Below are 25,734 nucleotides of genomic sequence, written 5' to 3'. Positions count from 1 at the left end.
CAACATTAGTGCATGGCAGACACCGTCTTCCCATCGTCTCTGTAATGTTGTCCCATGGCTGACATTTCACGGCATTTACCCACTGAATCACTGCTTTTAGGATGGTCTACATCAATGTACTGGACCTTCCCAAGATTCAATACAACTTGTCCATTCAGTTCCCATCTCAGAAGGGCTCACAAAGATTGACATTTCTTAAGTTTGGAGAGACTTATTTCGGGAGATTGTGACTTCACTTCATGCAGAGGTGCTGTAGAAACAAGAGTGGCCGATTAAACATGACCTCCCCAGAAAATATTTCTTGATCTTATTTCATGACCCACCTTTAGAACATTTTATGACATCATGTCGAGGAGTCCCACCCCCACAGTATCAAACAGTAGGTTCCTATTCACCATTCTTTCCTGCACCATCACCTAGGACTATGTGTTACTTGTTACACACCTGGACAGAGTTGTTCACTGAGTTCATATACAGGTGATTTTATAGCCGGGTATATCAACAAACTGTTTATTAAATCTCCTGGCCCTAAATACAGTCCTACTGCAACACCCTGGAACATATGAGACACATGTGTTGGTCCACTAATTACACATACAGGTGATATTGCCACCATATTGTCAGATATCACCACAAACTGACCACCACTCTCTTTTCCCCTACAGTCCCCTAATCCAGGAAAGTATTACATGCACATGGTAGGTGTTGGTCCACTAAGTACACATACAGGTGATATTGCCATCACACTGTCAGATATCACAACAATCTGACCACCACCCTCCCCGCCCCTACACACTGAGCCTCAAAATTTCATCGTATTATGAACACCTGCAATGAGTTTGGATCAGAGAGTTCCAGCGACCCAACGACTCCATATACAGGCGATAGAGCCATTACCCTGGAGAACATCATGACAGGAACGCACCCTAATGATTCATTAAATATTACTTCTTACATCATGGAAAAACCAATCAGTAACCATCTATATTCATGTTTGCTAGAAACGCAAGACCTGTAAAGAAAACGATAGATTACATCTTTACAATTCAATGCAGGAGTGTATGTATTCTGTACTCAGTAGTAATGCAGGTACAATCATATCTTCAGTATTTATTAATGCCAGAACAAGGTATTGTTTCATAAAGCTGTACAAAAAAATTCCAAGGTGTGGTCTGTCACACTTTGCCCTATGCATGCAGAATATTTCTGAAATAGCCAGTCAATTGAAAGGCAACTCATTCTTTCAATCCGGACCTAAGGTGAACCTGTTATTAAGATTATGGATAACATAAACTCAGATGTACAGCCATGATCAAATCTCACATGGACAATAGAAGCAGGAATTCCTTCCATTCTCCAAAACTTCAGTAGATGACAATATCACACACTCCATAAAGAAAAATAAGAATAACTTTGTACCTTGCATTATGCCTTTCACAGTTTAAGAGTTAGGCACAATCACAAGTGCATTTGTCAAGATCCTGAAGGACTACACATTGCTGCCTCACATTTCAAGATGTGGACACTGGGCTTTTAACTTGTTCCAACTTATAGCTTTAGAGAAGGGATTCATATTTTGAATTTCTATCACGTGCCTGTGCGTTGAATGGAGGGGGGATTTTTAAGATTCAGTGGGTGAGATTTTAGTTGAAAATACACACAAGGTTCAACAAAGGTATCCATTTTGTAAAATTCCTGTGTTACTTCCACAGAGAACAGGTAGATGAAATAGAGGCAACAGTTTCAAATGTTAGGTCCAACTCCATTATTGACACCCACTTGCACATTCGCAAATAAATTAATGCTTAGAATCTGATAATACATAATTACGATAGAAACAACATCATTGAAAAGAGCAAAGGCCCAGTGAGGTGGGAGATTCACAGCCTCTGGTAACTCGTGACCTGCCTGACTTTGCAGTAAGGGCTTTGTGAAATGGGTCATTATACTGTTGCTGGATTGAAGATGTTTTTCGCTGCTTTTAGCAAAACCATGGCAAGGGGACACCATAAATAATCAAGGACTTCATACATTGTACCCACGTCGGAATTACTGAATTCGGGTTTTCACAGTGTTGAGCAAACACCTTCACCACTTGGCTACCTCATCATCCTTCAGGGCCTGTGAACATGTAGGACAGATGAGGTATCTCATGTTCTCAAGCAACTACACAACAGGGCAATGAATATTTCTTCAAAGCTTAGTACCAGTTTTCTATTGTGCATGTTATCATATCACCAAGGCAACAGACCATGAAATATTTTGCTGACCCAAGAGCAACCAGCTAAATAAGATACTTCAAGGTCCAATTAATTTCAAATATATCTTCCTATACAGCAGATCTTTTTACAGGTTGTAAGACATCTGAACACAATGAAACACTGTGTCAGTTGTACTATATGTACAACAGTGTTGCCACTTCACACCCACTGTTTGTAGACAACTACTGTTAGGCAGAGACACCATGATATACAAGGTACAAAATAACGTAACGCATTGTGATATAGCACAGTTGGAGTCTGTCTAATACATATTTCAATTTTGTGTAACAAAGGATCAGAAGAATAAAAGAATGCTAGGTAACAGTATAGATGTATCACAGCAGGATAGATAAGTATAAAGGAACGATCAAAATTAGAACTGGTCTTCAGCAAACCACGCTTGCTGTAAGACATAAAACAGGACTGGGTGGCCCGGCTTGCTGACTTGGTTGATGCATGTCATTGCAGTCAAATTGCATAGATAAGTGCTCATGATTTCCGTGTTCCAGACACGATTATTTACCAACTGCTGCCATACTTCTGAGAGTGATAAATAATTATGACAAATTATTCAACTTAATAACATCATAGGTATCAAACATGGTAACAAAGATGTCCTGAGAATATTGTGCTTATGGAAAACATCCACAGTATCAATACTTCAAATAAACTGGAAATGATTTTTGTCTGCACTGTTCTTGCATGCAAAACATTAAAGGACAACTTAAAAAGATCATCTTATCTTCATAGCTCCAAGCACAGGAGCCCATTTTTCATACAAACGAGACAAGGACGCCCTGGTTGTTAAAGGGCATTTGTTACATGGACCTGTCTGTCGTCCAGGAAGAATTGTCAGCATCTATATTGGGGATACTGGTCTAGATGGTACTATATATATCAGCTGAGCCGTTACAGTATGGGAACGTTCAAAATCTAGGTCATAAGCCTACACCTGTCCTGAGACAGTCTAGAATCTTAAGTGTTTGGTTGAGTAAACACTGCAAGCTTTCATAACCTCTAGCAGCTATTTATTTCATATTGTCAATAGGCACAAAAGATGTTGGCTTATTTAACCTAGAACTAAGTTACAACATTAAGAGTATGTTATGAGTCTACTTTAACCTTTCATAGGTCAGTCGACTTGTTCATGACATGGTGCAAAAAACGTACTTGTTACTTTTTTTCAATTAGTGAAGGTTCAAGTTTCAGAACCTCTCACACCACTGTTCAAAGAAACTAAGCATTAATTTTGGGGTCTTTTTTCCTAATGAAATGGTTAAATGACATTAAAAATGGATTTATGTAAACATTTTTTCTTTTTAAAAAATGTCATGCTATATATCATTTTATTGTTATTTGCCAAAATTCATGAATTCAGGTCAAGACTGTCAAAACCTTTGTAGGGAAACACCTACAAGGAGAATCAGACACCACCCTAAACACAAGGCTGAGGGGAAACAGAGTTTACTATCATGTTTCAAGATTACAGACTTGTGTGTCAGACTTGACGAGACTTTAATTTCTGCGAGCAGCAGGCAGAGCAACAACAAATACCATCTTTAATGTTTATTAGTATAATACGACTGCAGACATTCTGCTCCCAGGACAGGGTGTCACAGTTTGCTAATGGCAATCCCATTCAGTTTCTTCACTCTAAATTGACCAGTCTTTGTCTAATATGCAAACAGCAAGCACAGTAATAAAAAATATCACCTTTTATGTCTTTCGGTATAACACAACTGTGGACTTTCTGCACCCATGATAAAATGACAGAGTTAAATATGGATACCACACTCAGAATACTAACCCAGAGCTGACCATTCTTTGTTTAATCCTAGCATCAGGCATGGCAACAACAAGTATCACCCTCAATGCCAACTGCAGACCTTCAGCTCTCATGACAAAGTGGCTCAGTCCAACAAGGCTACCAGACTCTGCATACCAACTCAGCACTGATGGGTGCTTGTTTATTATTAAGCAAGCACCAGCCATGGTACAAGTACCACCTTCAGTGTCTGTATAGACCCTCTGTTCTGGACAAAGTTGGTCTATCCACTTCACCATTTTTCTCCTCCACAAAGACAGTCAAATACAGAGGGTGCCAGGGTTCTTAAATAACCCCATGATCCAACATGGATCTTACACATAGAGATATGTGGACCTGACATAATGAACACAAATATGTCAAAGCAACGCAATTCCATTATAAATAAGGTATACACACCGCCCCTGGCTACAGAGTGTGCCATCCATCAAAATCAGCCATTAGGACCCACATGTCAAGAAGTTGCTTAATTATTTATAGGTAATTAACTTCAGCATCAAAAGAACTGATAAAATACATCAAGCCAATCAATAATCACAGGTGTCAAATAGGTGAGAAGTACATTTGTCTTATGACATCAGATGTTTTCTCAATCCCCTATCTATAAGATTAAAAATTAATACCACTTGACCAGGAAGAATTTGCAGCAAAATGAAAAATCGTCAAAGGCAATATTTTTCAATTATTCAAACCAAGCATAGCTGTTATTCATGTGTAGAAAAAAACAACTACTTAATTGTAGTTCTTGTATTACTTGCAGTTTAAAGATCATTTGTCTTACTGACAGAAACTTCTATCTTTCATCAGAACTTAATTAGTTCCCATCCTCACAGAATCATTTACTGTATTTCATGTTCTATAACAACATATCTCCACCATGAAAGTTAAACAGGTGTCTGTTACAAATATTTAGTCTAGTAGATTAGTCTTATCATGATGCCGTCAAATACAACATATTGAGAATATCATCTAATATTAATGAATAACTGACTATACTGACTCACAATAAAATCAAATGTTTATCTTCATTTGGCGTTTGTGTTAACCTCCAGTGCTGTAACAGACTGAACCGATTCCTTGTCAAGACTTTGAAAATATACACAAGTTATGAAATGGAAGAAGTCAAGTTCCTGACCTGCATTAACTACTTGTAAAAACAGATCTCAGCTGATGTTGTAAACATGTATAGACCGACCAATCAATCTGTTGTAGCGCCATCATCTATCATCAATCGCTTCACGTGTGAATGTCCAACAGAGCTAAACCAATAAACTATAGGAAATATTGACCCAAATTGGAAGAAATTTCTAAACAGGTAAAAGCTTGCACTGGCATGAAATGGGACAGCTGGAACAGGTCTAAATAAATATCATCCTCTCAATGACTATTGTTTTTTTTTCAATGGCAACGCCAAGGTATCTAAAACCACGGACTTGTTTGGCTTGGAGTACACATGTTGACACATTATAAAGCCAGCATTACAAATTAAAGCCCTATTCACTAATCTTCATGGCAATAAAAACACTGCAGAGCTACAACTATACATTTGGAGTTTTGTACATTATGGCACCTTTTCCTCATCTGCCTGCAATGAATGGGTCTACCAACATCAGTTTTTTGTTGCTGTAAGAACTAAGCAGTATTATAGGAGCATGGAGGTCTATGTATAAATCATCATATAAGGACCTGATAATCCAGTGATTGACATCATGAGCATGCATCGATCAATGCATTGTTAGACAAGTCAGCAAGTCTGATGGTACGTCCTGTAGTTCTACAGAATGTCGTCAAACCAAGATGTCGTCAACCTACTGGTAATACCTGCAGTGATGCTCAGAATTCTATAAATACCCAAGTCTCAGTCAGGCAATCCACTGACTGATAACATGCGCATCAGTCCAGGTCATAAAGTATGACACATTCAGGCAGGACAGACACATCCACCATTAGACATGCCTAAACTGAGATATGGGTCCAATTACCTGACAGATCCTACAGGATATTTAATATCCTGATCCTAATTTGTTGCAACTTTTCACAGAGCAGCACAAAACAAAGAGCACACAAGAATCCAGACACTCTTAACTCAACAGTAATTCTGTATTTGGTCCATTTTCCAAATGCCACAGCCTTGCATGATGACTATAAAAGACTTCTCTATTATACTATCATACTATTTATAGTGAGTGAGTGATTATGGTTTTGCACCCTTTCAACAATATTCCAGCAATATCTGTCATGGCATGGGACACCATAAATGAGCTTCACACTCCGCATCCATGAGGGGATTCAAACCTGAGTCTTCAGCATGATGAGCGAACGCTTTAACCATTTGGCTGCTCCACCACCCCACTATTTATAGTGAGGCTCAGAACTTACAAATCATCCCTGCATCAGTAGAACTCCTATTTCCTAACCTAAAGGGCAAATATGTCTGCTTTAGCGTCAATGTATCAGTTTCACAGATTAATTACTACTTATCAGTTTAGGTATCATACCGGATACAGCTCTCAACAATGCTCAAGGTTTATTGACAAAACTACTTTCAGAGTTCACAGTCAGATTTAAGATACACCTGTCCTCAGACATGATAAATCAGTGTGGTTTCCTGTGAGTGTTGAGTGTTTGTCTGGATGGTGTGGGGCCTCACGGTTGTGGGGGTTGGGGGCAGGGTTGTGGGGGCTGGGGTCAGAGCATGATTTGGAGGAGTGAGAGACATGAGCTGTTTCAAGAAATTGGACACCTACTCTTTGTCACATTCATCCTTAATGGACATATAATCTTCTTTTCAGGTGGGATATTTATGTCTCATTTGAGTGGCATTTAATGCATACATTTATTTCATTACAGACTGGCTGAACTGGATTTCTGCTTTTGAACTTTTCTGCTTTTGAACTACTACAATAAAAATGCAAGAGGTAAATGGGAAAATCCAGATTAAACATAACTTATTTTCACCTTAATACTGTCAAGTATTCAAAATGATTTTCATATTGAATTCAAAATCATGTATTACAATATTGAAACAGTAAGCCAAGAATAAATGCAAAAGCATTTACCATCAGAACTGACACTATGTCAGACAAATTAAGGAAGGTACACCTATCATCTTCATTAATCATAATCCTAATCATACCAAAGTCCAACATACCACACATATCAATCCCACACCATACCATCTCTAAACATCCCCACCAATGCAAACAAGCTCACGTCCTAGTTGCTAGGAAAAATACAGTAATGGACTTCAGGGTTGGCTAATAAAAGTCATATCTCCCTACATGAATTCATATCTCCCTATAAGCTTATCACCAGTACTGCTCCATCATGCATGGATGTGAACATCGCTGGCTCAGTTATCAGTGATGAAGATAGGAAGCTTCCACACCCTGTGACTCCTCCACTAGGGGAAGCAAGACTGGCTTATTATTAACATTCCATCACTAGATGCTCCTTAGACAAGTATGTCACATATAGCACATTCTACAATTGCAAATACCACTGAATACATACCATTCAGGTTTTCAAGGATGGGAGGGTTGTCAAACTTTGGGCAGGGGTTTGTGGTGGGTGGGAAGGGTGTTTGTAGGGGGTGGGAAGGGTGTTTGTGAGGGGTGGGAAGGGTGTTTGTGTTGGGATGAGTGAGAGACATGAAGTGTTATTATTCACATTCCATCACTAGTCGATGCTCCTTAGACTAGTATGTCACAAGAGCATCAGACATGTGATATTACATCAGTATTCCACAATTTCAAATTCTAATGAAGATATACAATAGAATGTGGGGAAAATACATGTATTGGGTTTGTAGATATAGGCATATTTTAAATTCTTTGAGCTTGACAGGTATTTATTTATATGTTCTTATCATCCACTATCTTACTCTTATTTCATGCATATTTTCATCTTGGCAAGTTACACAACAGACAAGTCAAAACTGAAATTAGGAAATTCAGAAACAAGCAACAGATTCCTTTGACAGGAAGAGAAAACAAATGACATCAAGCTTTCTATATATTAGTTGTCTATTTGTTGGATACCATAGTTTAACATACTGCAATACTAAAGTCTGGCCCATGTCTGGCCCAAACCCATGATTAGAACACTAAGTCAAGCGTCAATCATGTTTGCAAAGTCTAACCATCCAACCCTGCTAGTCGCCTCAATACAAGCTTTGGTGGCAGAGGACACTGTCACATTTAGAAGTCTATACTGAAGGGTAATAGTTGATCACCCAAGTCAAAGTAGTTTATGACATAGGCTACTTTAGACTCCTTAAAGAAGGCACCCCAGGGGGTGCCAGTGATATAGACTTGGTCCTGTCTTCATCACAGGAAGTGACTAAAATGGATTGGTTTGGGGTGGGGTTAGGGGTAGGGGTTACAGGACTGGTAGAGACACACAGATGCTTCTGGAAACTAGGGTACTTGAGAGCTTTGTCATGCAGACTGCAGGAACTTCTCTCTGTGTTGCACTTGTACTTACTAAATGTAACATGGGAGTTACAATTTGTATGTTAAACTGTTGAAAGATTATATATTTGTAAGCATGTCAGATTACCTGACATCATATTAGATAATTTACTTAATTTATGTTAATTCACTTACGGCATGAGTGTTTAAACACCAATGGGAGTAATATTCACTAAACTGCCACATGGCGCAAATAAGTTCAACTTTTTAAGATATATAAGGGCACAGTGAGGTAGCCTAGTGGTGAAACCATTCGCTTGTCATGACGAAAACCCTGGTTTAATTCCCCACATGGGCACAATGTGTGAATCCCATTTCTGATGTCTCCTGTTGCCATATTGCTGGAATATTGCAAGAAACTGCATAAAAGTTGGATTTTGAGGACCAGAAAAACATTCACTACAAAAGGGATCCGCTTATGTATATCTTACACTTACACAAAAGGTTTACAACACAATCAATATTGTAAGAACATGACCATTCCTTCCCAGTGATAACAAGCTGTGGATTTATTGGGTTGAGGCTGTTTCTAACTAGGCACGTGTGGTTTCAGGTGCAGGGTTTGTCTTGATGCAAAACAGCTGCAAATCTTTAGAAAGCAGATGTCGCACCAGAGAATAAATTGTCACTATTACCTGACTAAACATATTACATTAAGTATAGAGAGGCCATCAGCTACCAAAAATATTATTGAAAGATCTACATGCTCTATTGACAGGGTATCAGTGGTTAAGTGTTTTCAATATAACAAGGAAATGTTAAGTCCACCTTATTGTTTCTTAGTTAGCCATCATAGCATTACATGAAAGAATCCAGTGATCCTCTACTCTTTTCCAGCAGGATAGATTACAGGCTTGTGAGGATGTGAAATGAAATAGCCAAGACCTGCAACTGAAGCATGTCACATTCTGTCAACCTGTAACCATGGTAACCCATATTCACGCCTTGTACCCCAAAATACACTTTTAAGCATCTATTGGACAAGTAAATACCTTTAGCACACAAACCCTAGTGAACACCCAAGGTATGACAGTCTTAACGTAATTTATACTTGACTGATAATGATGAAAACAATGTTGCTGATATCTTTCAATTGCAGCTAAAGCTGTGGTTGTCGTCATAATGCCCTTGATCCAAAATGTTTATAAAAATCTACACACCTTTGATGCATCCTTAAATTCCTTGAACTAAAAATACCTCATATCCTCCCTTAAGTGAAGCGTGAAATAGTTCACATTTCTCGGTCTCCCAATTCACTTAGCCTTTAAGCAGATCACTGAATCTTTGTCACAAATTGGTTTGGTGTCTGACAGTGATACGAACAGGCTGTTGTCATGATAATTCATACACTCAGACTGTGTGTGGTGTTAAGCGTGGACTGAATTAAGTGATCAGATGAATTACTTCCACGTCAGTGACTTGTTTGTACATCAAGGAGTGATAATGTTCATCCCCTTAATGATATATTCACTTACAGGTACCCGGTCAAGATTACAAATCGTCACTTTCATTTGTGTGCTGGCAATTTGCTGTCTCCCTTGAATCAGGGTTCGAATCCAAAAGACACCTAGATTTTGACTTTACTAAGAAAGTGTAATTCAAAAAACTATAGGTGGACACCAAATATGTTTCTAGAAGACAGGACAGCTTGACAGAATCATATGTGTTTGACCATCATATACATTCTACCTGAACTGACCATCATAAACAAATCAACATCTGAAGGAGCAAGTGTCCCTAGCCATTACTGACAACCAAACAGATGACATGGCGACATGAACCAACAAAGGTATTTGGGTTGGTGTTGCTATAAAAACATTACCTTGGGCGGGCCCTGTGTCAATAGCCCATTGATATAGGTGCAAGGGGCAACACCCACCAACACAGACTCACACTGTTCAGCCAAAAGGTCACACTCTAATTTTAACACTTTATACAGCATGAACGACACTGTTAGGATTAAACTATCGAATGTGATACTTGTTACTCTCATGTATAAACTGCATCTATAAAAATAATGAAAAGATAGAATACTAAACAAATTCTATAAAAATGCTGATTTTTTAAGTAGCATTGTCTCAAAATATCACACTTCTAAAACTGCAGACATTTAGTTCATCATTCCATTTATCCCATAGCATACCATTCCTTCAACCAGTTCTTATAAAATAGTATGTACATCATATACAGATCTGAATCTAACACTGTCAGTTTTTGATGTGATGATTTAGTCATATCTCACGAGTGTTGATTTTCCTATTACAGTTAACGATATGAACACTGATCAAATACTGATAGCTGTTAGATAACCGGTTCACGTACGTGATGGCACGTGCGAGTTTCTCATTTGACACAATAAAGTCTGCATTTAAAGGGTTAACCCAATGGAGCGTTTACCTGAGCGGGCATGCCTGGCGCACGTTGTATGTAATTGTAGTCTTTCTTTTTCAATTCCAATTCCATTTTCCTCTGATCACCTTGATCGTCAAACTGTGGCAGCGAAGTGTCTAAATGTTTGATAACGTAATGGTAATCTGCTTTAATCCAGCGAAACACGGGAAACACAAACATATCGTTCGTAACTTTGTTCTCCACCATAATCCGTTCAACATACCACGCACTGGCGATGCCAGCATTGTCACGCCAAAATTCCACTTTGGTAACTTTTCCCAACCGATCCAGTTTGCTCTTGGGAACAGGGAAGGTGTCGAGCCTCCCTTTCTCGAAGTCATCCCTAAGAAAGTTATCCAGCTTCACCTCGCCTGTGCAGTGACCGTTGTCATCGTGAAGAATGATAGTAACATTAGCGTCCGTACCGGCATTTTTCTTGTCCCCCGTCCTAACATACACAACATATTCTGAATGTGGTCCACTAAAACACCCTCCCATGGTGAATTGATCAGCTGTCACAACTGTACGTACGCTGCCATGTGCTATCGCGTCTAAAAACGCGAGTCAATCCAACCAGTAAGACTCTAAATAAAGCTATATACAGAGGGTGGCGTCACGTGACGTGACGTCACAAGCGGCTGTCACGGTTAGTGGGCAGCGTGTGGGGGAATTTGACTCATCGAAACTCAAACATGAACCGATTAACTTTGACAGAAATTGGCCATAGGTTGAACTCGTTGAAATAATTGATCGATCCTGTGGCATGAGTAAGACAAGGTGTACGGCGATTTGTTTACACCAGCGTGGCTTTTGAATCCACTGACCAACAAAGATGAAAAATGTACCCGTTTAAAATACTTAAGAATAATACAAAAACGTCCATGAAACGAATATGTATTGTTTTACAAGCATGGTATATACTACATCTGGTTTTGTTATGAATACTATACTGGATGAGATAAGTGAACTTTATCTGTTTCACTTGTGTTATAGCGACATTTGTTTCCACCTGAAGGTTTGACGACATCTCAGAAATCGTTCACCATGTCAAAAAAGGGAGGCAAGGAATATACATAACTATTCAACCTATAATGAAAATCGGACCTAGGTGCTCTGTTAGACGACTGAACTATTGGTCACCAGGTATTCCAGTTTGTGAGGAAGGGTCGAATAAGGTGACAGCGTTCACGGGATTGGAAACGGTACAAATCTTAAAATAGTATGCAGTTCTCATGCAGCTGTTTCGGCGGTGGGGTAGCCTAGTGGTTAAAGCGTTTGCTCATCACGCCGAAGACTTGTGTTCAATTCCTTACCTGACAAATGATACACTCTTGACCATGTAAACCTGTCTATCAGCACAGGAATAACGGTCAGATCACGCATCATAAAGACCGATTCTCATGGGGTGGCTTAGTGGTTAAAGCGTTCGCTCGTCACTCCGAAGACCCCCCCTGTTCGATGTGCCACATGGGTACAATGTGTGAAGCCCATTTCTTTTGATCCGGACGTGATATTGCTGGAGTATTGCAGCGGGACATCGAACATGGAGTCTTCAGCGTGACGAGAGAACGCTTTAAACACTATGCCACCCCACCACCCTCCCGTAAATGAGGATCGGTCTTTATAACCAGTGATCTGACCGTTATTCCTGTGCCGAAAGACAGGTTTACATGGTCAATAATGTATCATTTTTCAGGTCACTTGGACAGAGCTAGAAAAAAACAACATGAAAACTGCGACAGAAAATGATCGTGAATGATGAAAAACACATCTTGTATACAGACATTCTCCCACGGCACATCGTTAAACTCTGTATCCGGGAGATGTTTATATATCCGTGTGGTTATGTTTCGCTGCGCATGACAAACATCCAGAATGTGAATGCAATTTACTCTGAGAATAAGCTGGGAGGAATATTCGATTAAATAAGTGAGAAGATACCAAGCAACCAATTGCCGATTTAAGAGGCGACCAAAAGGTACGTGCTGGCCCGGCGCGGTGACTGACATTGGCACGGAATGGGTTGATGCTCATGATGTCACTCACTTGATTACGCATGCAGACGCTATAATTTACAGAACGAAGTCATACAGCTGAAAGAAGACACAGCGTGGTGATACTCATCTAACTAGAAATCAATGTAAACGGCATATGGAACACGGACCAGTAATAATGAGTTTCCTTTCATTCATGGATCGCGTGAAATCCACCCCAATTGATTACAATGGTATTTTTTCTCAATAATATTTTTCCATGAAAGGAATATTGGTTTATTGCAGTTGAAGTCTGAATATTAAACTATATTAACCTCTACAAACGTTTAACACAGATTCTTTAAATGAGAACATTGTAAATATACCAAGGGAACAAATCTATCTTATATACATTTATCATATAAATTATTATTTATATTTTAAGAATTTTTCTTAATAGCAGTCAAGCTGTTGAACTCGCACGACATTTATTTCACATTTTATTTCAAACGCTCCTGGACTACTGCGGACGTAACGATACCATGTGTAATTTGTTTTTCTCAACATTTAGTGGTTCAAACTGGGCCATTCATATTAACACATTGCTCGGTTTTCGTCGGAAGGCAATGAGTGCGGAACATGTTACTTCCGGGTGCGCATTTGTGCAGTTGTTCGATGCGCACGTAAAAGGACACCGCAGAAAGTAGCGAGACATGCTTATCTTAATGAATGTATAACAAAACAGTATGGTGTTTTGTAAAGAAAAGCAAATATGAATATTGATGATTAAGATCGCATTAGTTTCACTTTTTCAGGCATTGCCTATGGAAATGTGAATAGGAAGAACGGCATTCATGCCCAGACAAAAGATATCAGTTGTCGAGATCATGTAAGAGCTTAATTCAACAAGAACTACATCTATCTGTATTGACATTTAAAAATTCCGGAACCACACTTTTCTATTGGGTTTGTTAGACGTATCAGTAAATAAAGGCTAACGATTATCAATAGAGAGCAGTATACGACTATGCCCATTACCTATGAAGAAAATGAAATTCATTTTGATTTTGCATGCTCACATTATGCTGCTTAAGAAAACAATACATGCCAAATAATTATCTGGTAAAATATCATTTAACCGCCTTTGTTTACTTTCTATCCCCCGAAATGAAAATGTAATTCGCAATCTAGCGCCTTATGTAAAACATGTTGTTATCCTTAGCAGCAGTATATTGTGTGAAGTGGAACTTGTTTTGTGAAATGTCTGTAACATGGGCAGTATGAACATTTCCCTTACTTGTATATAGTAAAGTAGTGTATTCCATTGCGATATATTACGATTCAACGATTCATGCACCCGCATTACAAAACATATATGTTATGATTCTGATAACGCCAATCTGAAAATTCTTTGGCATAGTCGAGGATTCTATTTCATTTTCATACATTTTATAGTATTTCAGTATGCTGTTTGACATTGAATAAAGAAAAACAACATTTTTTTGTGAATGAAAGTGCAGATTTAAAATGAAAAAAAAACCATGAAGATAATTACATAAACTTGATACATGGTCTTTTGTCAATACGCCGGTTCTCGGAAAACGTATTGTATGCCATGGAAGCATATTGTAACATACCGGTGTGACTGTGACTTATATCTTTGTGTTTCTGTCACACCAATCGCATGTCAGGAGAGTACCATGAAGGAGACAAACATAAAGATGAGATACTACATGTCCTGGATCAGTAAACACCATGCTGGTGTCTGATACAGTATCTGCTTCCCGACATATATTACTTCCCTGTTGCTGAGAGAGAGAGAAACCTACCCCAACCCCAAGAGTATCATATGTAAAACAAATCTAAGACACGTGCAGCCTTGTGCCGTTAACTCATAAATGATAATTAGTAAAATACATTAAGCTTTAATCAATCCCGGAACTCAGCCCCAGAAGTAGATGATTTCATCGTGTAATAACCATTTGTGTAGTAAATCACTTTTCCTGGAAAGAGGAAGTAACATTAGTGTTCAATGTCCTCAATCAAATTACCACTCGGAACCCTCTGTAATTAAGTCCTTGCGTTTATCTCTCGATCAGCAACATGTACACGGAACATTGTTGTCCATGCATACAGTGAGTGAGTGAGTGAGTGAGTGAGTGAGTGAGTGAGTTAGGGTTTACTCCGCTTGTAGCAATATTCCAGCAGCTATAGGGCTTCATATAGTGTACCCATGGACACGAAGACAACGCTTTAACCCCAAGGCTATTCCACCGCCCCTGCATGTATGCAACCCTTTTATGTGTGTTTTCATGTCAAATGATACCTGAATTTGACTTTGCTACCGCCATATTGAAGAAACACGAAACATACGTTTGGATCAAAATGATGTGCTGCATCACCAACCCATCACCGTTTGTTGGCGGTCTGTAAATAATGGAGCCTGGACCAGTCAATTCTGTGGTCAATAGCATGAGCATGACCTGGGATACGATGGCACGTGTCAGCCAAGTCAGCGAACTTGACCACCGATCCCGTTAGTCGCCTCTTACGACAAGCATGAGTTAATAAAGACCGAGTCCCAACAGAAAGTAAAATCCCAAACGTAACTGTGTACCTGCGTGTGTGCGAGGGCGAACGCGCGTCGCTGTTTGGTTTTTATGCTTTGGTATTTTTTACTGTTTTGTTTTTGTTTAATTTATTTATTATTTATCATAGGAGGCAGAGCGATGGGTGATGCAAAATGTAAAGTTTCCACTAAAGAGTAAATTATCAACAGGCTGATATTATCTTTATGGTTCTTCTTAAGGCATATATAATGACCTCGTACTCGGAAAGAGGCATCGTACGACATGTCGCAATCATGACTAATTGACTGTGGTACAGATTTCATAAGTCTTACATAACACTGTATCATGTTGTAAATCTACATGCGTATATACATTAGGATATGATATTGTTCTCTCTAATCCGTCACGCGACGTCATAAAACGTGCCAGCGGCGTAGGGACGTGCCTTTGGTCACTGTGTTGTAAAAACATATCGCTTGAATATTATTATTGTAATTGGTGAATGGTAAATTCAGCGACTACTTTATCCTGTTTACCCGTCATTTTGAGGAAACGAAACACATACGCAATAACGCTAGTGTCGTATACATGCTACTATTGTTTGCGCAGGAACACATCCGGTTCGGTGTGAGCACGACTTCCGGTTTTCCCATCGCCGCCAAAGACTGTACTCCCATTCACGCGTGACATCATTGTCTATGTAAACGGATGACAGTTTGTGAATCTTGACAAGAAATAATCCGGTTCAAACATTGTGTTGGATTGCAGAGCTGATGATTGGCTTGAGATTTTATGCCAGTTTTGACAACTTTCCAGATTGGACAGATGCTGGTTTCGACAGCTTCCACTGTGTATTAAAATTCTTAATGATCCTTAAACATAAACAATCAACACCTACCTGTGATGGCATCCCTTCCGCTCTTTGACAGTACTCGTAAGCCTTTCTCTTCTTGCTTAGTTCTTTTATTCTCATGGCTTTCTGTTCGTCAAACTGCGGAAGGGACGTGTCCAGGTGCGTGATGACGTAATGGAAGTCACTTTCAATCCAACGCAAGACCGGAAATTCGAATCTTTTCCCGGTTGTGATGTTCTCCACAGTGATAAGATCGAGGTACCATTGAGAACCAATCCCCGAACTATCGCGCCAAAACTCAACCTTGGCGATCACCGGCCCAATAGCGTTAGTTTTGCTTTTTGAAAGAGAGAATTTATCAGTTTGCCCTCTCTCAAAGTCGTTTCTCAAGAAGTTGTCAAGGTCGGCAGCTTCAGATTTAACGCCGTCGCTGTCATGGAGGACGATGGTGACGTTGGCGTCCGTCCCCGCACCCCGCTGGTCCCCCGTTTTCACATATATGACGAACCGAGAACTCATGATACCCAATGTTCCCTCGCGACTGGGCAGTGTACCTGAATGATCTCTGTAAATACGATGGCAGTTTTCTTGAATCTAGTCACCAAGTGCGGTCGAAGGTGAAGACCAACTTGCAATAACGTTACTCGTTATAATTGGTATCGCTTTGTTATAGTCTGAAACAGAGAAAAAAAATAACTGTAGAGGTAACGTGTCTTCATACCACTAGAATATTACACCTGAAACCATCAATTCCCCACGTTGTCAAACTGAAACATCATTTCATTAACCAGACATTGACTTACTTTTCAGCCGATCCGAATTTTCTCGTGTGAAAGTGAAAAGAGACACTACAAACACCTGTGGAAGCACTATATTCTAATCCTTTGCTTCATGTCATTTACATTTTTAATTAAGTATATTAAAGTAGTATTTCTATGTTTCATGTTGAGGTTTAGGGAGCATGTCGTTAACAAAGACGTCACAGACTGCCCCTGTTTGAAGAGGTCGTACAATGATTCACAATTCATCTGGTTCACTGGTTACACCTGTTATGTGTTCTTTGCGCTAATTAGGTGTTTAATATTTATATAGCCAGATGAATGAGTTGTTCTTAAAAGTATGGTTAATGCGTTAGGTTGCGCAATTGATGCTCTGTATGAGAACGTGTTAGCCCTGCTAACTTAACACCTATTTTCAGCCGTGAAGATCCGGTACAGAATTGGCACTCCACACTTGCCGTAATGAGTGAGTTTAGTTTTCGGTGCTTTTAGCAATATTCCATCAATATTCCGGTGGAGTTTAGTTCAGTATGAAGACTAGCCGATTGGTTCATTATCTGCCTTTTCTGTATTTATATAAAATCATAATAGACGAGCCCTGGGATGCCCTATCAAATACGAGTCAGTAAGTGAGCATTGTTTTTCGCCGACTTCGGCACTATTCCTGCAATATCACGACGCAGTACACCAGAAATGGTCTTCACACATTGTACTCGTGTGGACAATCGACGTGACGAGCGAACACTTTAACCATTAGGCTACCCCACCGCCCCCCCCCCCCCCCCCCCCCACCACACACACACACACACACACACTAGTGAGCGAGATCGAGTGGTAATGCACGGCGTATAATGTTGACGGATGTCACTGTAACCCAAATACGTAGATGGATACTCATGATATGAGTGAATATGCTGGTCGCAACAGGCTATTAACGGGATAGTTTGGTCAGAGCAGTTTGACTTCATTAATACCTGTCACACTGTATTGTTGCTCAGGGTGTCAATCACTGAATTGTCCGCTCGAGACAACCACAAAACAAACTGACACTTCAATCAAATGACGTCTTGTGACTCGCTTGACCTTACATGTAACAACCACGTATATATATATGATGGTTTACTGAAACGCTGGGTTAAGAACCAGCAATTACGACGTCAAAGGGAATCGACTTGGTTTCTACGTCACATTTTTCACGTTCATACGTCGGGCATGTTTTGGCCGCTGATACACAGACCCTTTGTGAAAGAATAAATGAGGGAAATCATGTAGAGTGAAAAATAATAGGCATTGTGTGATCATGGGTTACAACCCACTCAACCCTGACCTCGTGGATATTGGTACCTTGTCTGATAGGACAGCGTTTGGGTCGCAGCAATAACTGACAATATATGCCATAATGTTTGTTCCGGTGTAAAATATGACTGGCAACGACCACATATAAGTGACAATTTGTCGTTAACAGCTTGCGACATATTTGATTTATGGAATGTTATAGTGTGGTATGGTGATTTATTCATTGAAGTATAATAGGTTAATGTGCAGCATAACGGCTGCAATAAACTGTATGAATGTGCAACACAACGGATCCAAGGAATTGATGAATCTGACACAACTGATCCAAAGAACGGTGGACGGTGGTTAAAGTCAAACTGATTAAAGTTACGTTTGAATGTGACACACCGGATCCAAATAATTGGTGAATCTGACACAACGGATCCAAATAATTGATGAATGTGACACAACATATCCACATAATTGATGACTTGACACAACTGATGCACGTAACAGTTGATGTGATGCAAGGGATCCATGTGATTCATGAATATGACACAACGGATCGAAGAGTTTGATGAATGTTGCACAACCGATGCAAGTAAATCTGAATGTCATGAATGGAACCAAGTAATGGCTGAATGTGGTGAACGAATCCAAGTAATTCATGAATGAGATACACGGATCCAAGTAAGGACTGATTGTGACACAATGGATCCAAGTAATTCATGGATGTGATACAACGGATCCAAGTAATATTATTGAATGTATCAAAATAGTTTAGTGTGCCACAAAACCGATCAAAGCAATGGTCAGCTCGACGCATTTCCATTTCCGAAATCAGCACAATGTGTGAAGTCAAAATAGCGACAAAATTATATAGACTGAACAGCAAAAGAAGTGTAAGTAAAAATGAAATCACATAATATTCAGCGTTCATGTTAATTTTTATGTCTTCTATTTAAACTTGACAAAGAGCCAGAGATGCGTTTATTTTGCTGTTCAGTATATTATTGGCCATATGATGCCTCTGATCCTCACATTGTTTCACGCTAACATATTCCACCCAACTAGTACATGACATAACAGCTCCACATGCCTTGCCTATCACTGGAACACCTGCCCTTTAGACACCACTGACATATACACTGTTTCTGCCAAATTTGTCCGACGAAAATGCAATCAGTCTGACTTCCAGCTACCAGCTTATTCCAAAAGCCGTTGAAGAGCCTTTCAAGTCGAAATGGTTTCACAGTTTGCAAAAAGCTCAGTGTCTCTGGTTTCGAGATGAGGATGTTATATACGATTAGATGGAGTATGTGTAAGTTAATCCAATACCAACATCAACAGTGCAGACATCCGACTCGTGTAACACGAGTCCATGGCTCGAGCTGAATGGCACATCTCGGAGTGCTGTTGTCATTGTATGCCTCCTTTTCAAACTCGTTGTCTACCTATTTCATATATCACCAGTGCTGACCCAAAGATGCATCAACATGGCATATACTATTTATTCAATAATTACGAATACAATGTATGTATAAAGCGCCTTCCCTGGCTTCATTCAATGCTCAAAGAGCACCGGATAACCCAAGCTGCCGTGAGGCCCTATAAGATGGCCACATGACATACCACCGGGTACCCATTTTCTGCTGTATGAACTGAGGCAATTTTTGAAAAGGTTTACTTGGCTACGGTGAGACCACATGCATCACATGTATCATGATTAAACTATATAATAAGAAAAAGTAATGTCGGATGTCATTCGAAGGGTTTTGTCACACACTCTTGTGGAGTAATTCCGTGCTGGTAGTCTAGTGGTTAAAGCGTTCTCTCGTCACGTCGATGAACCGTGCTTGATTCCCCATATGTGTGAAGCCCATGTCTGACGTCTCCCGGGATCACCCGGAGCGCATTCAGTCAGGGAGCAATTTACTGTTATGCCACGGAAAACAATGATGGTAGATGGATGGTATCCTTTAGGGTAGGTAAAAGAGGTTCACTGGGGTTAAGCATCAAAACAACTGCACGCCTAGTCGTGAAAATGCTTGGGATTATCTTGTGAATTCGTTTTACCCTTTCTTTCAGATTTTTACTATTTCGCTATTCAATTTTACAACACCATTAAACAGGAAATATAAGTTTACACATATAAATACCGAGAGACAAGTATAGTTTTGTCAAAGTTGGATCATCAAGTGCATTCAGAAGAAAGTTTATGTCGTCAACAAGAAATTAGATTAAAACATTAGTCACCTACCTGACGCATCGTTTCGTCATGACATCCTCTTAATCGTGTTGCATTCCCTCAACGAAGTGAAGGATAATTACTAACAACTTCTGATGGGCGCGTATCGAAAATCGAAGCGCTTTAGCATATATATAGAGTTGGAAATCCTCACCGAGCTTTGACTGACAAAGTGCATCATATTTCTACATCAGAAGGAAACACTGAGTCATGAGTAAACTTTGTCAGAAATATCCACGATTTCTCATCAAAACACATGCATGCATAGGTGACCTGATGCTTACATAACAGTGAGAGTGAGTGAGTGAGTTGGGTTTGTAACAATAATAGGGCCACTTACATGACGCTGAACTCGTACGGGCATACACGAAGCACATGAAACTGTGAAGATGAACAGTTGTCAGCAATTAAGACACTGGTGGGTCTTGCGCCCAGATTAATGCGCAGTCAAGAAAGGAAGGTATTTGATGGAAGAGGGGAGTTCCATAGCACCGTAGCATAGGACCTGTTTCAACATGTAGGGAGGTACAGAGAGGTTGTATTTGACAGCTGGACTGATATTTCTGGAAGGTGTATGCCATGCAGCTAGTAAGAGTATGAGAATATGGAGAGGAGATGCTTTTGACTCATTGCAGGCAAGACATACGACTCTACATTATATTCTTTTAAGGACTTGTAGCTAATCAAGTGATTAGAGTACAGGTAGGGTGTGTTCCCAAAGCTCTGATAAAACTGCATCTGTACTTTGCAGTCTGTCAAGTTCATCCTTAGAAATGTCATACAGGAGGTTGTTGCAGAAGAGGCAGGAAAGAAAAAAGGCATTGTGCTGTGGCATTTTAAGCTTTAAACAGATTAAAATCCTGTTCACGACCGGGGCTACCAGAAATGGGCTTCACAGATTATACCCATTGTGGAATGGAACTCGTGTCTTTGGTGTACGCTTTAATCATCAGACTACCCCACCACCAGCAGTTCTATAGATGACATAACATAGGCATAAGACTGTGGTCAGTGATATGACTGGTGGTACGGATGAACCATTCTTATAAGGCGTCGTTTATTTCTTTATAGCTGGTATCCATTGTTGTCAGAACCATTTGATTGGAACCTCAGGGTATGATTCTTGCTTCCTCAATCCCATTCCCGTGCCCATGGATTCCCAGAAAGAAATGCATTACTTTGGGTGTACGCCCCACTGACAAGCCGTGGTGCTTGTATGACTAAGTATATAGGAAAGTTCAAGGAATAACTCACGCATTCACTCAGCGGTAACAATGACACTGCAACCCGTTCAGGACAACCAATGTCCGAGTCAACATTCAATTCAAAAGGCTAAACACCATGTAGTCTTGACATATAGTACAAAATCACTTATTTGTCTGTCCGAAATGCTAACCTCAGCCGTTAATCGCAACGACCACAGAGGCCAGAAGCCCGAGGAACCAGCAGGAGTCGTGCTGCAGCTCACGGCTTCAGTACCATTCCTCATAGTCTATAAATTATACGATACCACTTCATTATACGGAAAAAATATCGTTTACATGAGCACAAGTCATTAAATACGTAAATGCACGTACTCAAATATATAAGGACATTACACACGTAACTGAATTTTATACCAAAGTTAGTACTTAACCTGGCAGTAGCTGGTGTGAATGAATATATTCGGCCACTTTTGTCCTCACTTTCGGCAATCATAGTTGAAACGCCACGTGTTTAACAAGCGCATTGTCCTTAACATTTTATTTGCTTTACTTACAAGCTCATCAAACCACAGGAGCGTAACCGTACACAGGACCTCGTGCACCTGTATACAGGGCCTCGTGCAACCGTACACATGGCCGCGGGCAACCGTACACAGGACCTCGTGCTACCGTACACAGGGCCCCGGCGTGCAACCGTACACAGGACCTCGTGCTACCGTACACAGGGCCTCGTGCAACCGTACACAGGACCTAGTGCAACCGTACAGACCACCTCGTTCAACGTACACAGGACCTGGTGCAACCGTACACTGAACCTAGCTAGTTCAACCGTACACAGGGCCACGTGCAACAGTACACGGAATCATCGTTCCATTTACAGTCTCAAATACTTAATCAACATATTGTTATTGTTATAATGAATTCAAGCAAATGCTTACCATCTTCAAAAGAAACACCGACATTCGGCCTAATGACGCTATGTTAGACGTCAACGTACCTTCCTAGGCATGTCCCTGTTCACCCCGTCTTCCATCTACACGCTAGCTAGCTATACATGGTACGCTGAAAACCACTGACGAGGAGAGATACCAGCTGTTGATATAAAAACTATCTAGGCAAAGATGCAACCCGATACAATTTCTGAAAAATAACGCTACCTCGCAAAATAACGTAACCTGAGCGCTTCCAAATAACCCTTTTTGTTTACCTGTTCCTAGAGGAGCGTATACCGTTTTTAACGGTAACATCATTTGAGTACTCGTGTAGTTGTCAGACTAGCGCTTAGGACATTTAACTATTTCGGGAATGGAAAATGCACCACGCTAAGAACGCCACATTAGCGTGCTGGGTTATTGCTAAACACTGTCACGCAACACTAGCAGATCAACTGATGTATCCTGGTATCATCATGTTAAAAACACAGGACTAAAGCACAGCACCAAAATTAAATTAAGATGTAACAGGCCATTTTACTGAGCAATAAGTAGGTGCTTGGGGTAAAGAATCTTTCAACACTGTTTATATCATCATTGAAAATCCGGTTTAGAGTTGGTTTTCAGGAACCTTGTGGTAAAAGGTGAATGCCGGAACAGATAACTTGGCAGACACATGCCACCGTATCCCAATTGCGTAGATCGATGTTCATGCTATTGATCACTGGATTGTCTGGTTCAGACATTACTATTCACAGTTCGCCGATATGTAGTTGGAATGTTGCTGTGTGTGGCTATGAACAACATGCAAACAAAATCCTAAAGTAATGCAGGTCCAGAGGTCTACTACTTTGGTGAAAACTGCGAGAATGGATACAATACTGGCAAATCTGGAAACCTAATCCGGTCGAACCGGGATTCGAACCTACAATGATAGATCACCGGGCAAAAAGACCCCCAAAACACTTCAAACCATTTATCTAAAACACAACGTTAAAAAGCTAGATAAAACATCGGCACTGAATAGCCATTTCTTGCTTGTTGAATTTTCAGCCCCCATTAAATATGAGCATATCATCTCATCTTTTGATTAAATCCCATGGGTAGTGTAACATGTCATACCAGTGCTGCCCCCTGGTGCCGTCTGGGAGGTAGATTCCAAACACAGTCTAATCACTTGTATCAATTTCTTCATTTCGATTGCAAATCCATTTCAATATTTTTCGACTCTGAGAACCACAACACATATGAACGTATGCCATATGAGTTTGTACCGATGGATAGAGTTAGCAGTGACTGTTAATATTAAATATTGTAAGAATTTTTATTAACCTCTTTAAATTACCTTTCACATTTCGGGACCATTCGAGGGATTCCGGGGTGATCAGTTCACGATTACTCATTCTCATGCGGAACTTGCTGACATATTCGTCATCACAGGAACACTTTACAAAACACATTTTAAAAGGCGCCGTCCGACATCTTACGGAACTATCGATGAATAGGCTTTCATTGGACTGGGCTCCTAATTACTAACATCTACTAGGTACCTAAGCCCGGGCGTCTGCGCATCCCATCAGGGGAGCGAGCCACGAGGCAAAATGTCAAGGTTTTATGAACAAGAGAAAATCGTAAAATGGATGACGATCTTTAGCCAAGGCGGCATACGTTTGCAGCTGCCATTACCTCCAGAACAGGTTTGAATTGCCGAGTTAAACAGGATGAACTTCATACCCGTTGATAATTGACCAACTCATGGTGACTACACTCTTCTGATGCTTTGCCTGAAGAACCCATGCAGACCTATGGCCTAAAACTGGAGACGATAACAAAGGTTCTGGGACCATAAAACCGTCATTAAATAACAGAAAGATCCAAGTTAACTGATGTGTCTGACGTATAAAACAAACCTTTCAAATCTCACCATGACTCAATATGTTTGTATTGTCTGAATAGTTGATGTCAGCGCTTACTTTCGAGCGCCATCATCGTTTTCTCCTGTCAGAATCCAATCCTGGTTTTGCTATTATGGTGACCTTATTTGGATATACCGATCGAACGCAACATGTTCTGTAGCTCACCTGATCATAAGTGAATTAGTGAGAATAGTTTTATGCCGCTATTAGGAATATTCTTGCAATATCAGGGCAGGCGACACAAGAAATGGGTTTAACAGATTGTACCCATGTAGGAAATCCAACCCGGGTCTTCCGCTGGTCCGAGTAACGCTTTAACCTCTAGACTACCCCCACCGCTCCTCCATGTGATAGGATTGCTCGATTCCGATGACCCGACTGAATGTGTGCAGACCGTTCCTGGTGTACTCCGAGGTGATATACACACATGCTCACCCTCTCAAAACTGACAGACGGACCGACTAATTGACCTGACTCACTGCAAACATACTTCTTCCTTACCTTGACATTCAAGACAACTTTTAAAGATGCATCTAAATTTCGAGTCTGAGGATTGGATACGTAAACATGGTACTCCAATGTGAGGTAATGTAGTGAGTGGGTGAGTTTAGTTTTACGCCGCAATATCAGCAATATTCAAGCTATATGGCAGCGGTCTGTAAATAATCGAGTCGGGACCAGACAATCCAATGATCAACAACATGAGCATCGATCTGCGCAATTGGGAACCGATGACATGTGTCATCCAAGTCAGCGAGTGTGACTACCCTATCCCCTTAGTCGCCTCTTACGACAAGCATAGTCGCCTTTTATGGCAAACATGGGTTGCTGAATGCCTATTCTACCCCGGGACCTTCACTGGCCTGCGCGGTAATGTAAGTGCATATATATCTCATAGATGACTTTCACCAATGATAGACACGCAGTCGCCGTTTACATGTCAGCACTAAATATTAAAATGTGAGTTCAATGCCTTCAAACATCGAAAACTGGAACACGCCTGAACGCTAATTTTGACTTCACGTGCCATAACT

At 40.3% G+C, this 25,734-nt stretch overlaps 1 protein-coding gene across 2 annotated transcripts in view; it reads right to left on the bottom strand.

Moving 5' to 3' along the window:
• LOC137274381 (allene oxide synthase-lipoxygenase protein-like) overlaps positions 1–25,734 on the bottom strand; it is a 76,988-nt gene that overhangs the window by 32,037 nt on the left and 19,217 nt on the right. The window contains exon 2 of one of the 2 annotated variants that reach the window (XM_067807537.1): positions 16,391–17,019. In XM_067807537.1, the coding sequence (XP_067663638.1) occupies positions 16,391–16,864 (474 nt within the window). In that variant the 5' untranslated portion in view covers positions 16,865–17,019. Of the gene's footprint in view, positions 1–10,955; positions 11,574–16,390; positions 17,020–25,734 lie in introns of those variants that run through there. The other variant, XM_067807536.1, reaches the window with a different exon arrangement.

This window comes from Haliotis asinina, chromosome 2, assembly GCF_037392515.1.
Source record: "Haliotis asinina isolate JCU_RB_2024 chromosome 2, JCU_Hal_asi_v2, whole genome shotgun sequence".
In the NCBI taxonomy this organism is placed as follows: domain Eukaryota; kingdom Metazoa; phylum Mollusca; class Gastropoda; order Lepetellida; family Haliotidae; genus Haliotis; species Haliotis asinina.
The sequence above is the reverse complement of the archived record's forward strand: the minus strand, read 5'-3'. Positions and strand labels throughout refer to the sequence as shown.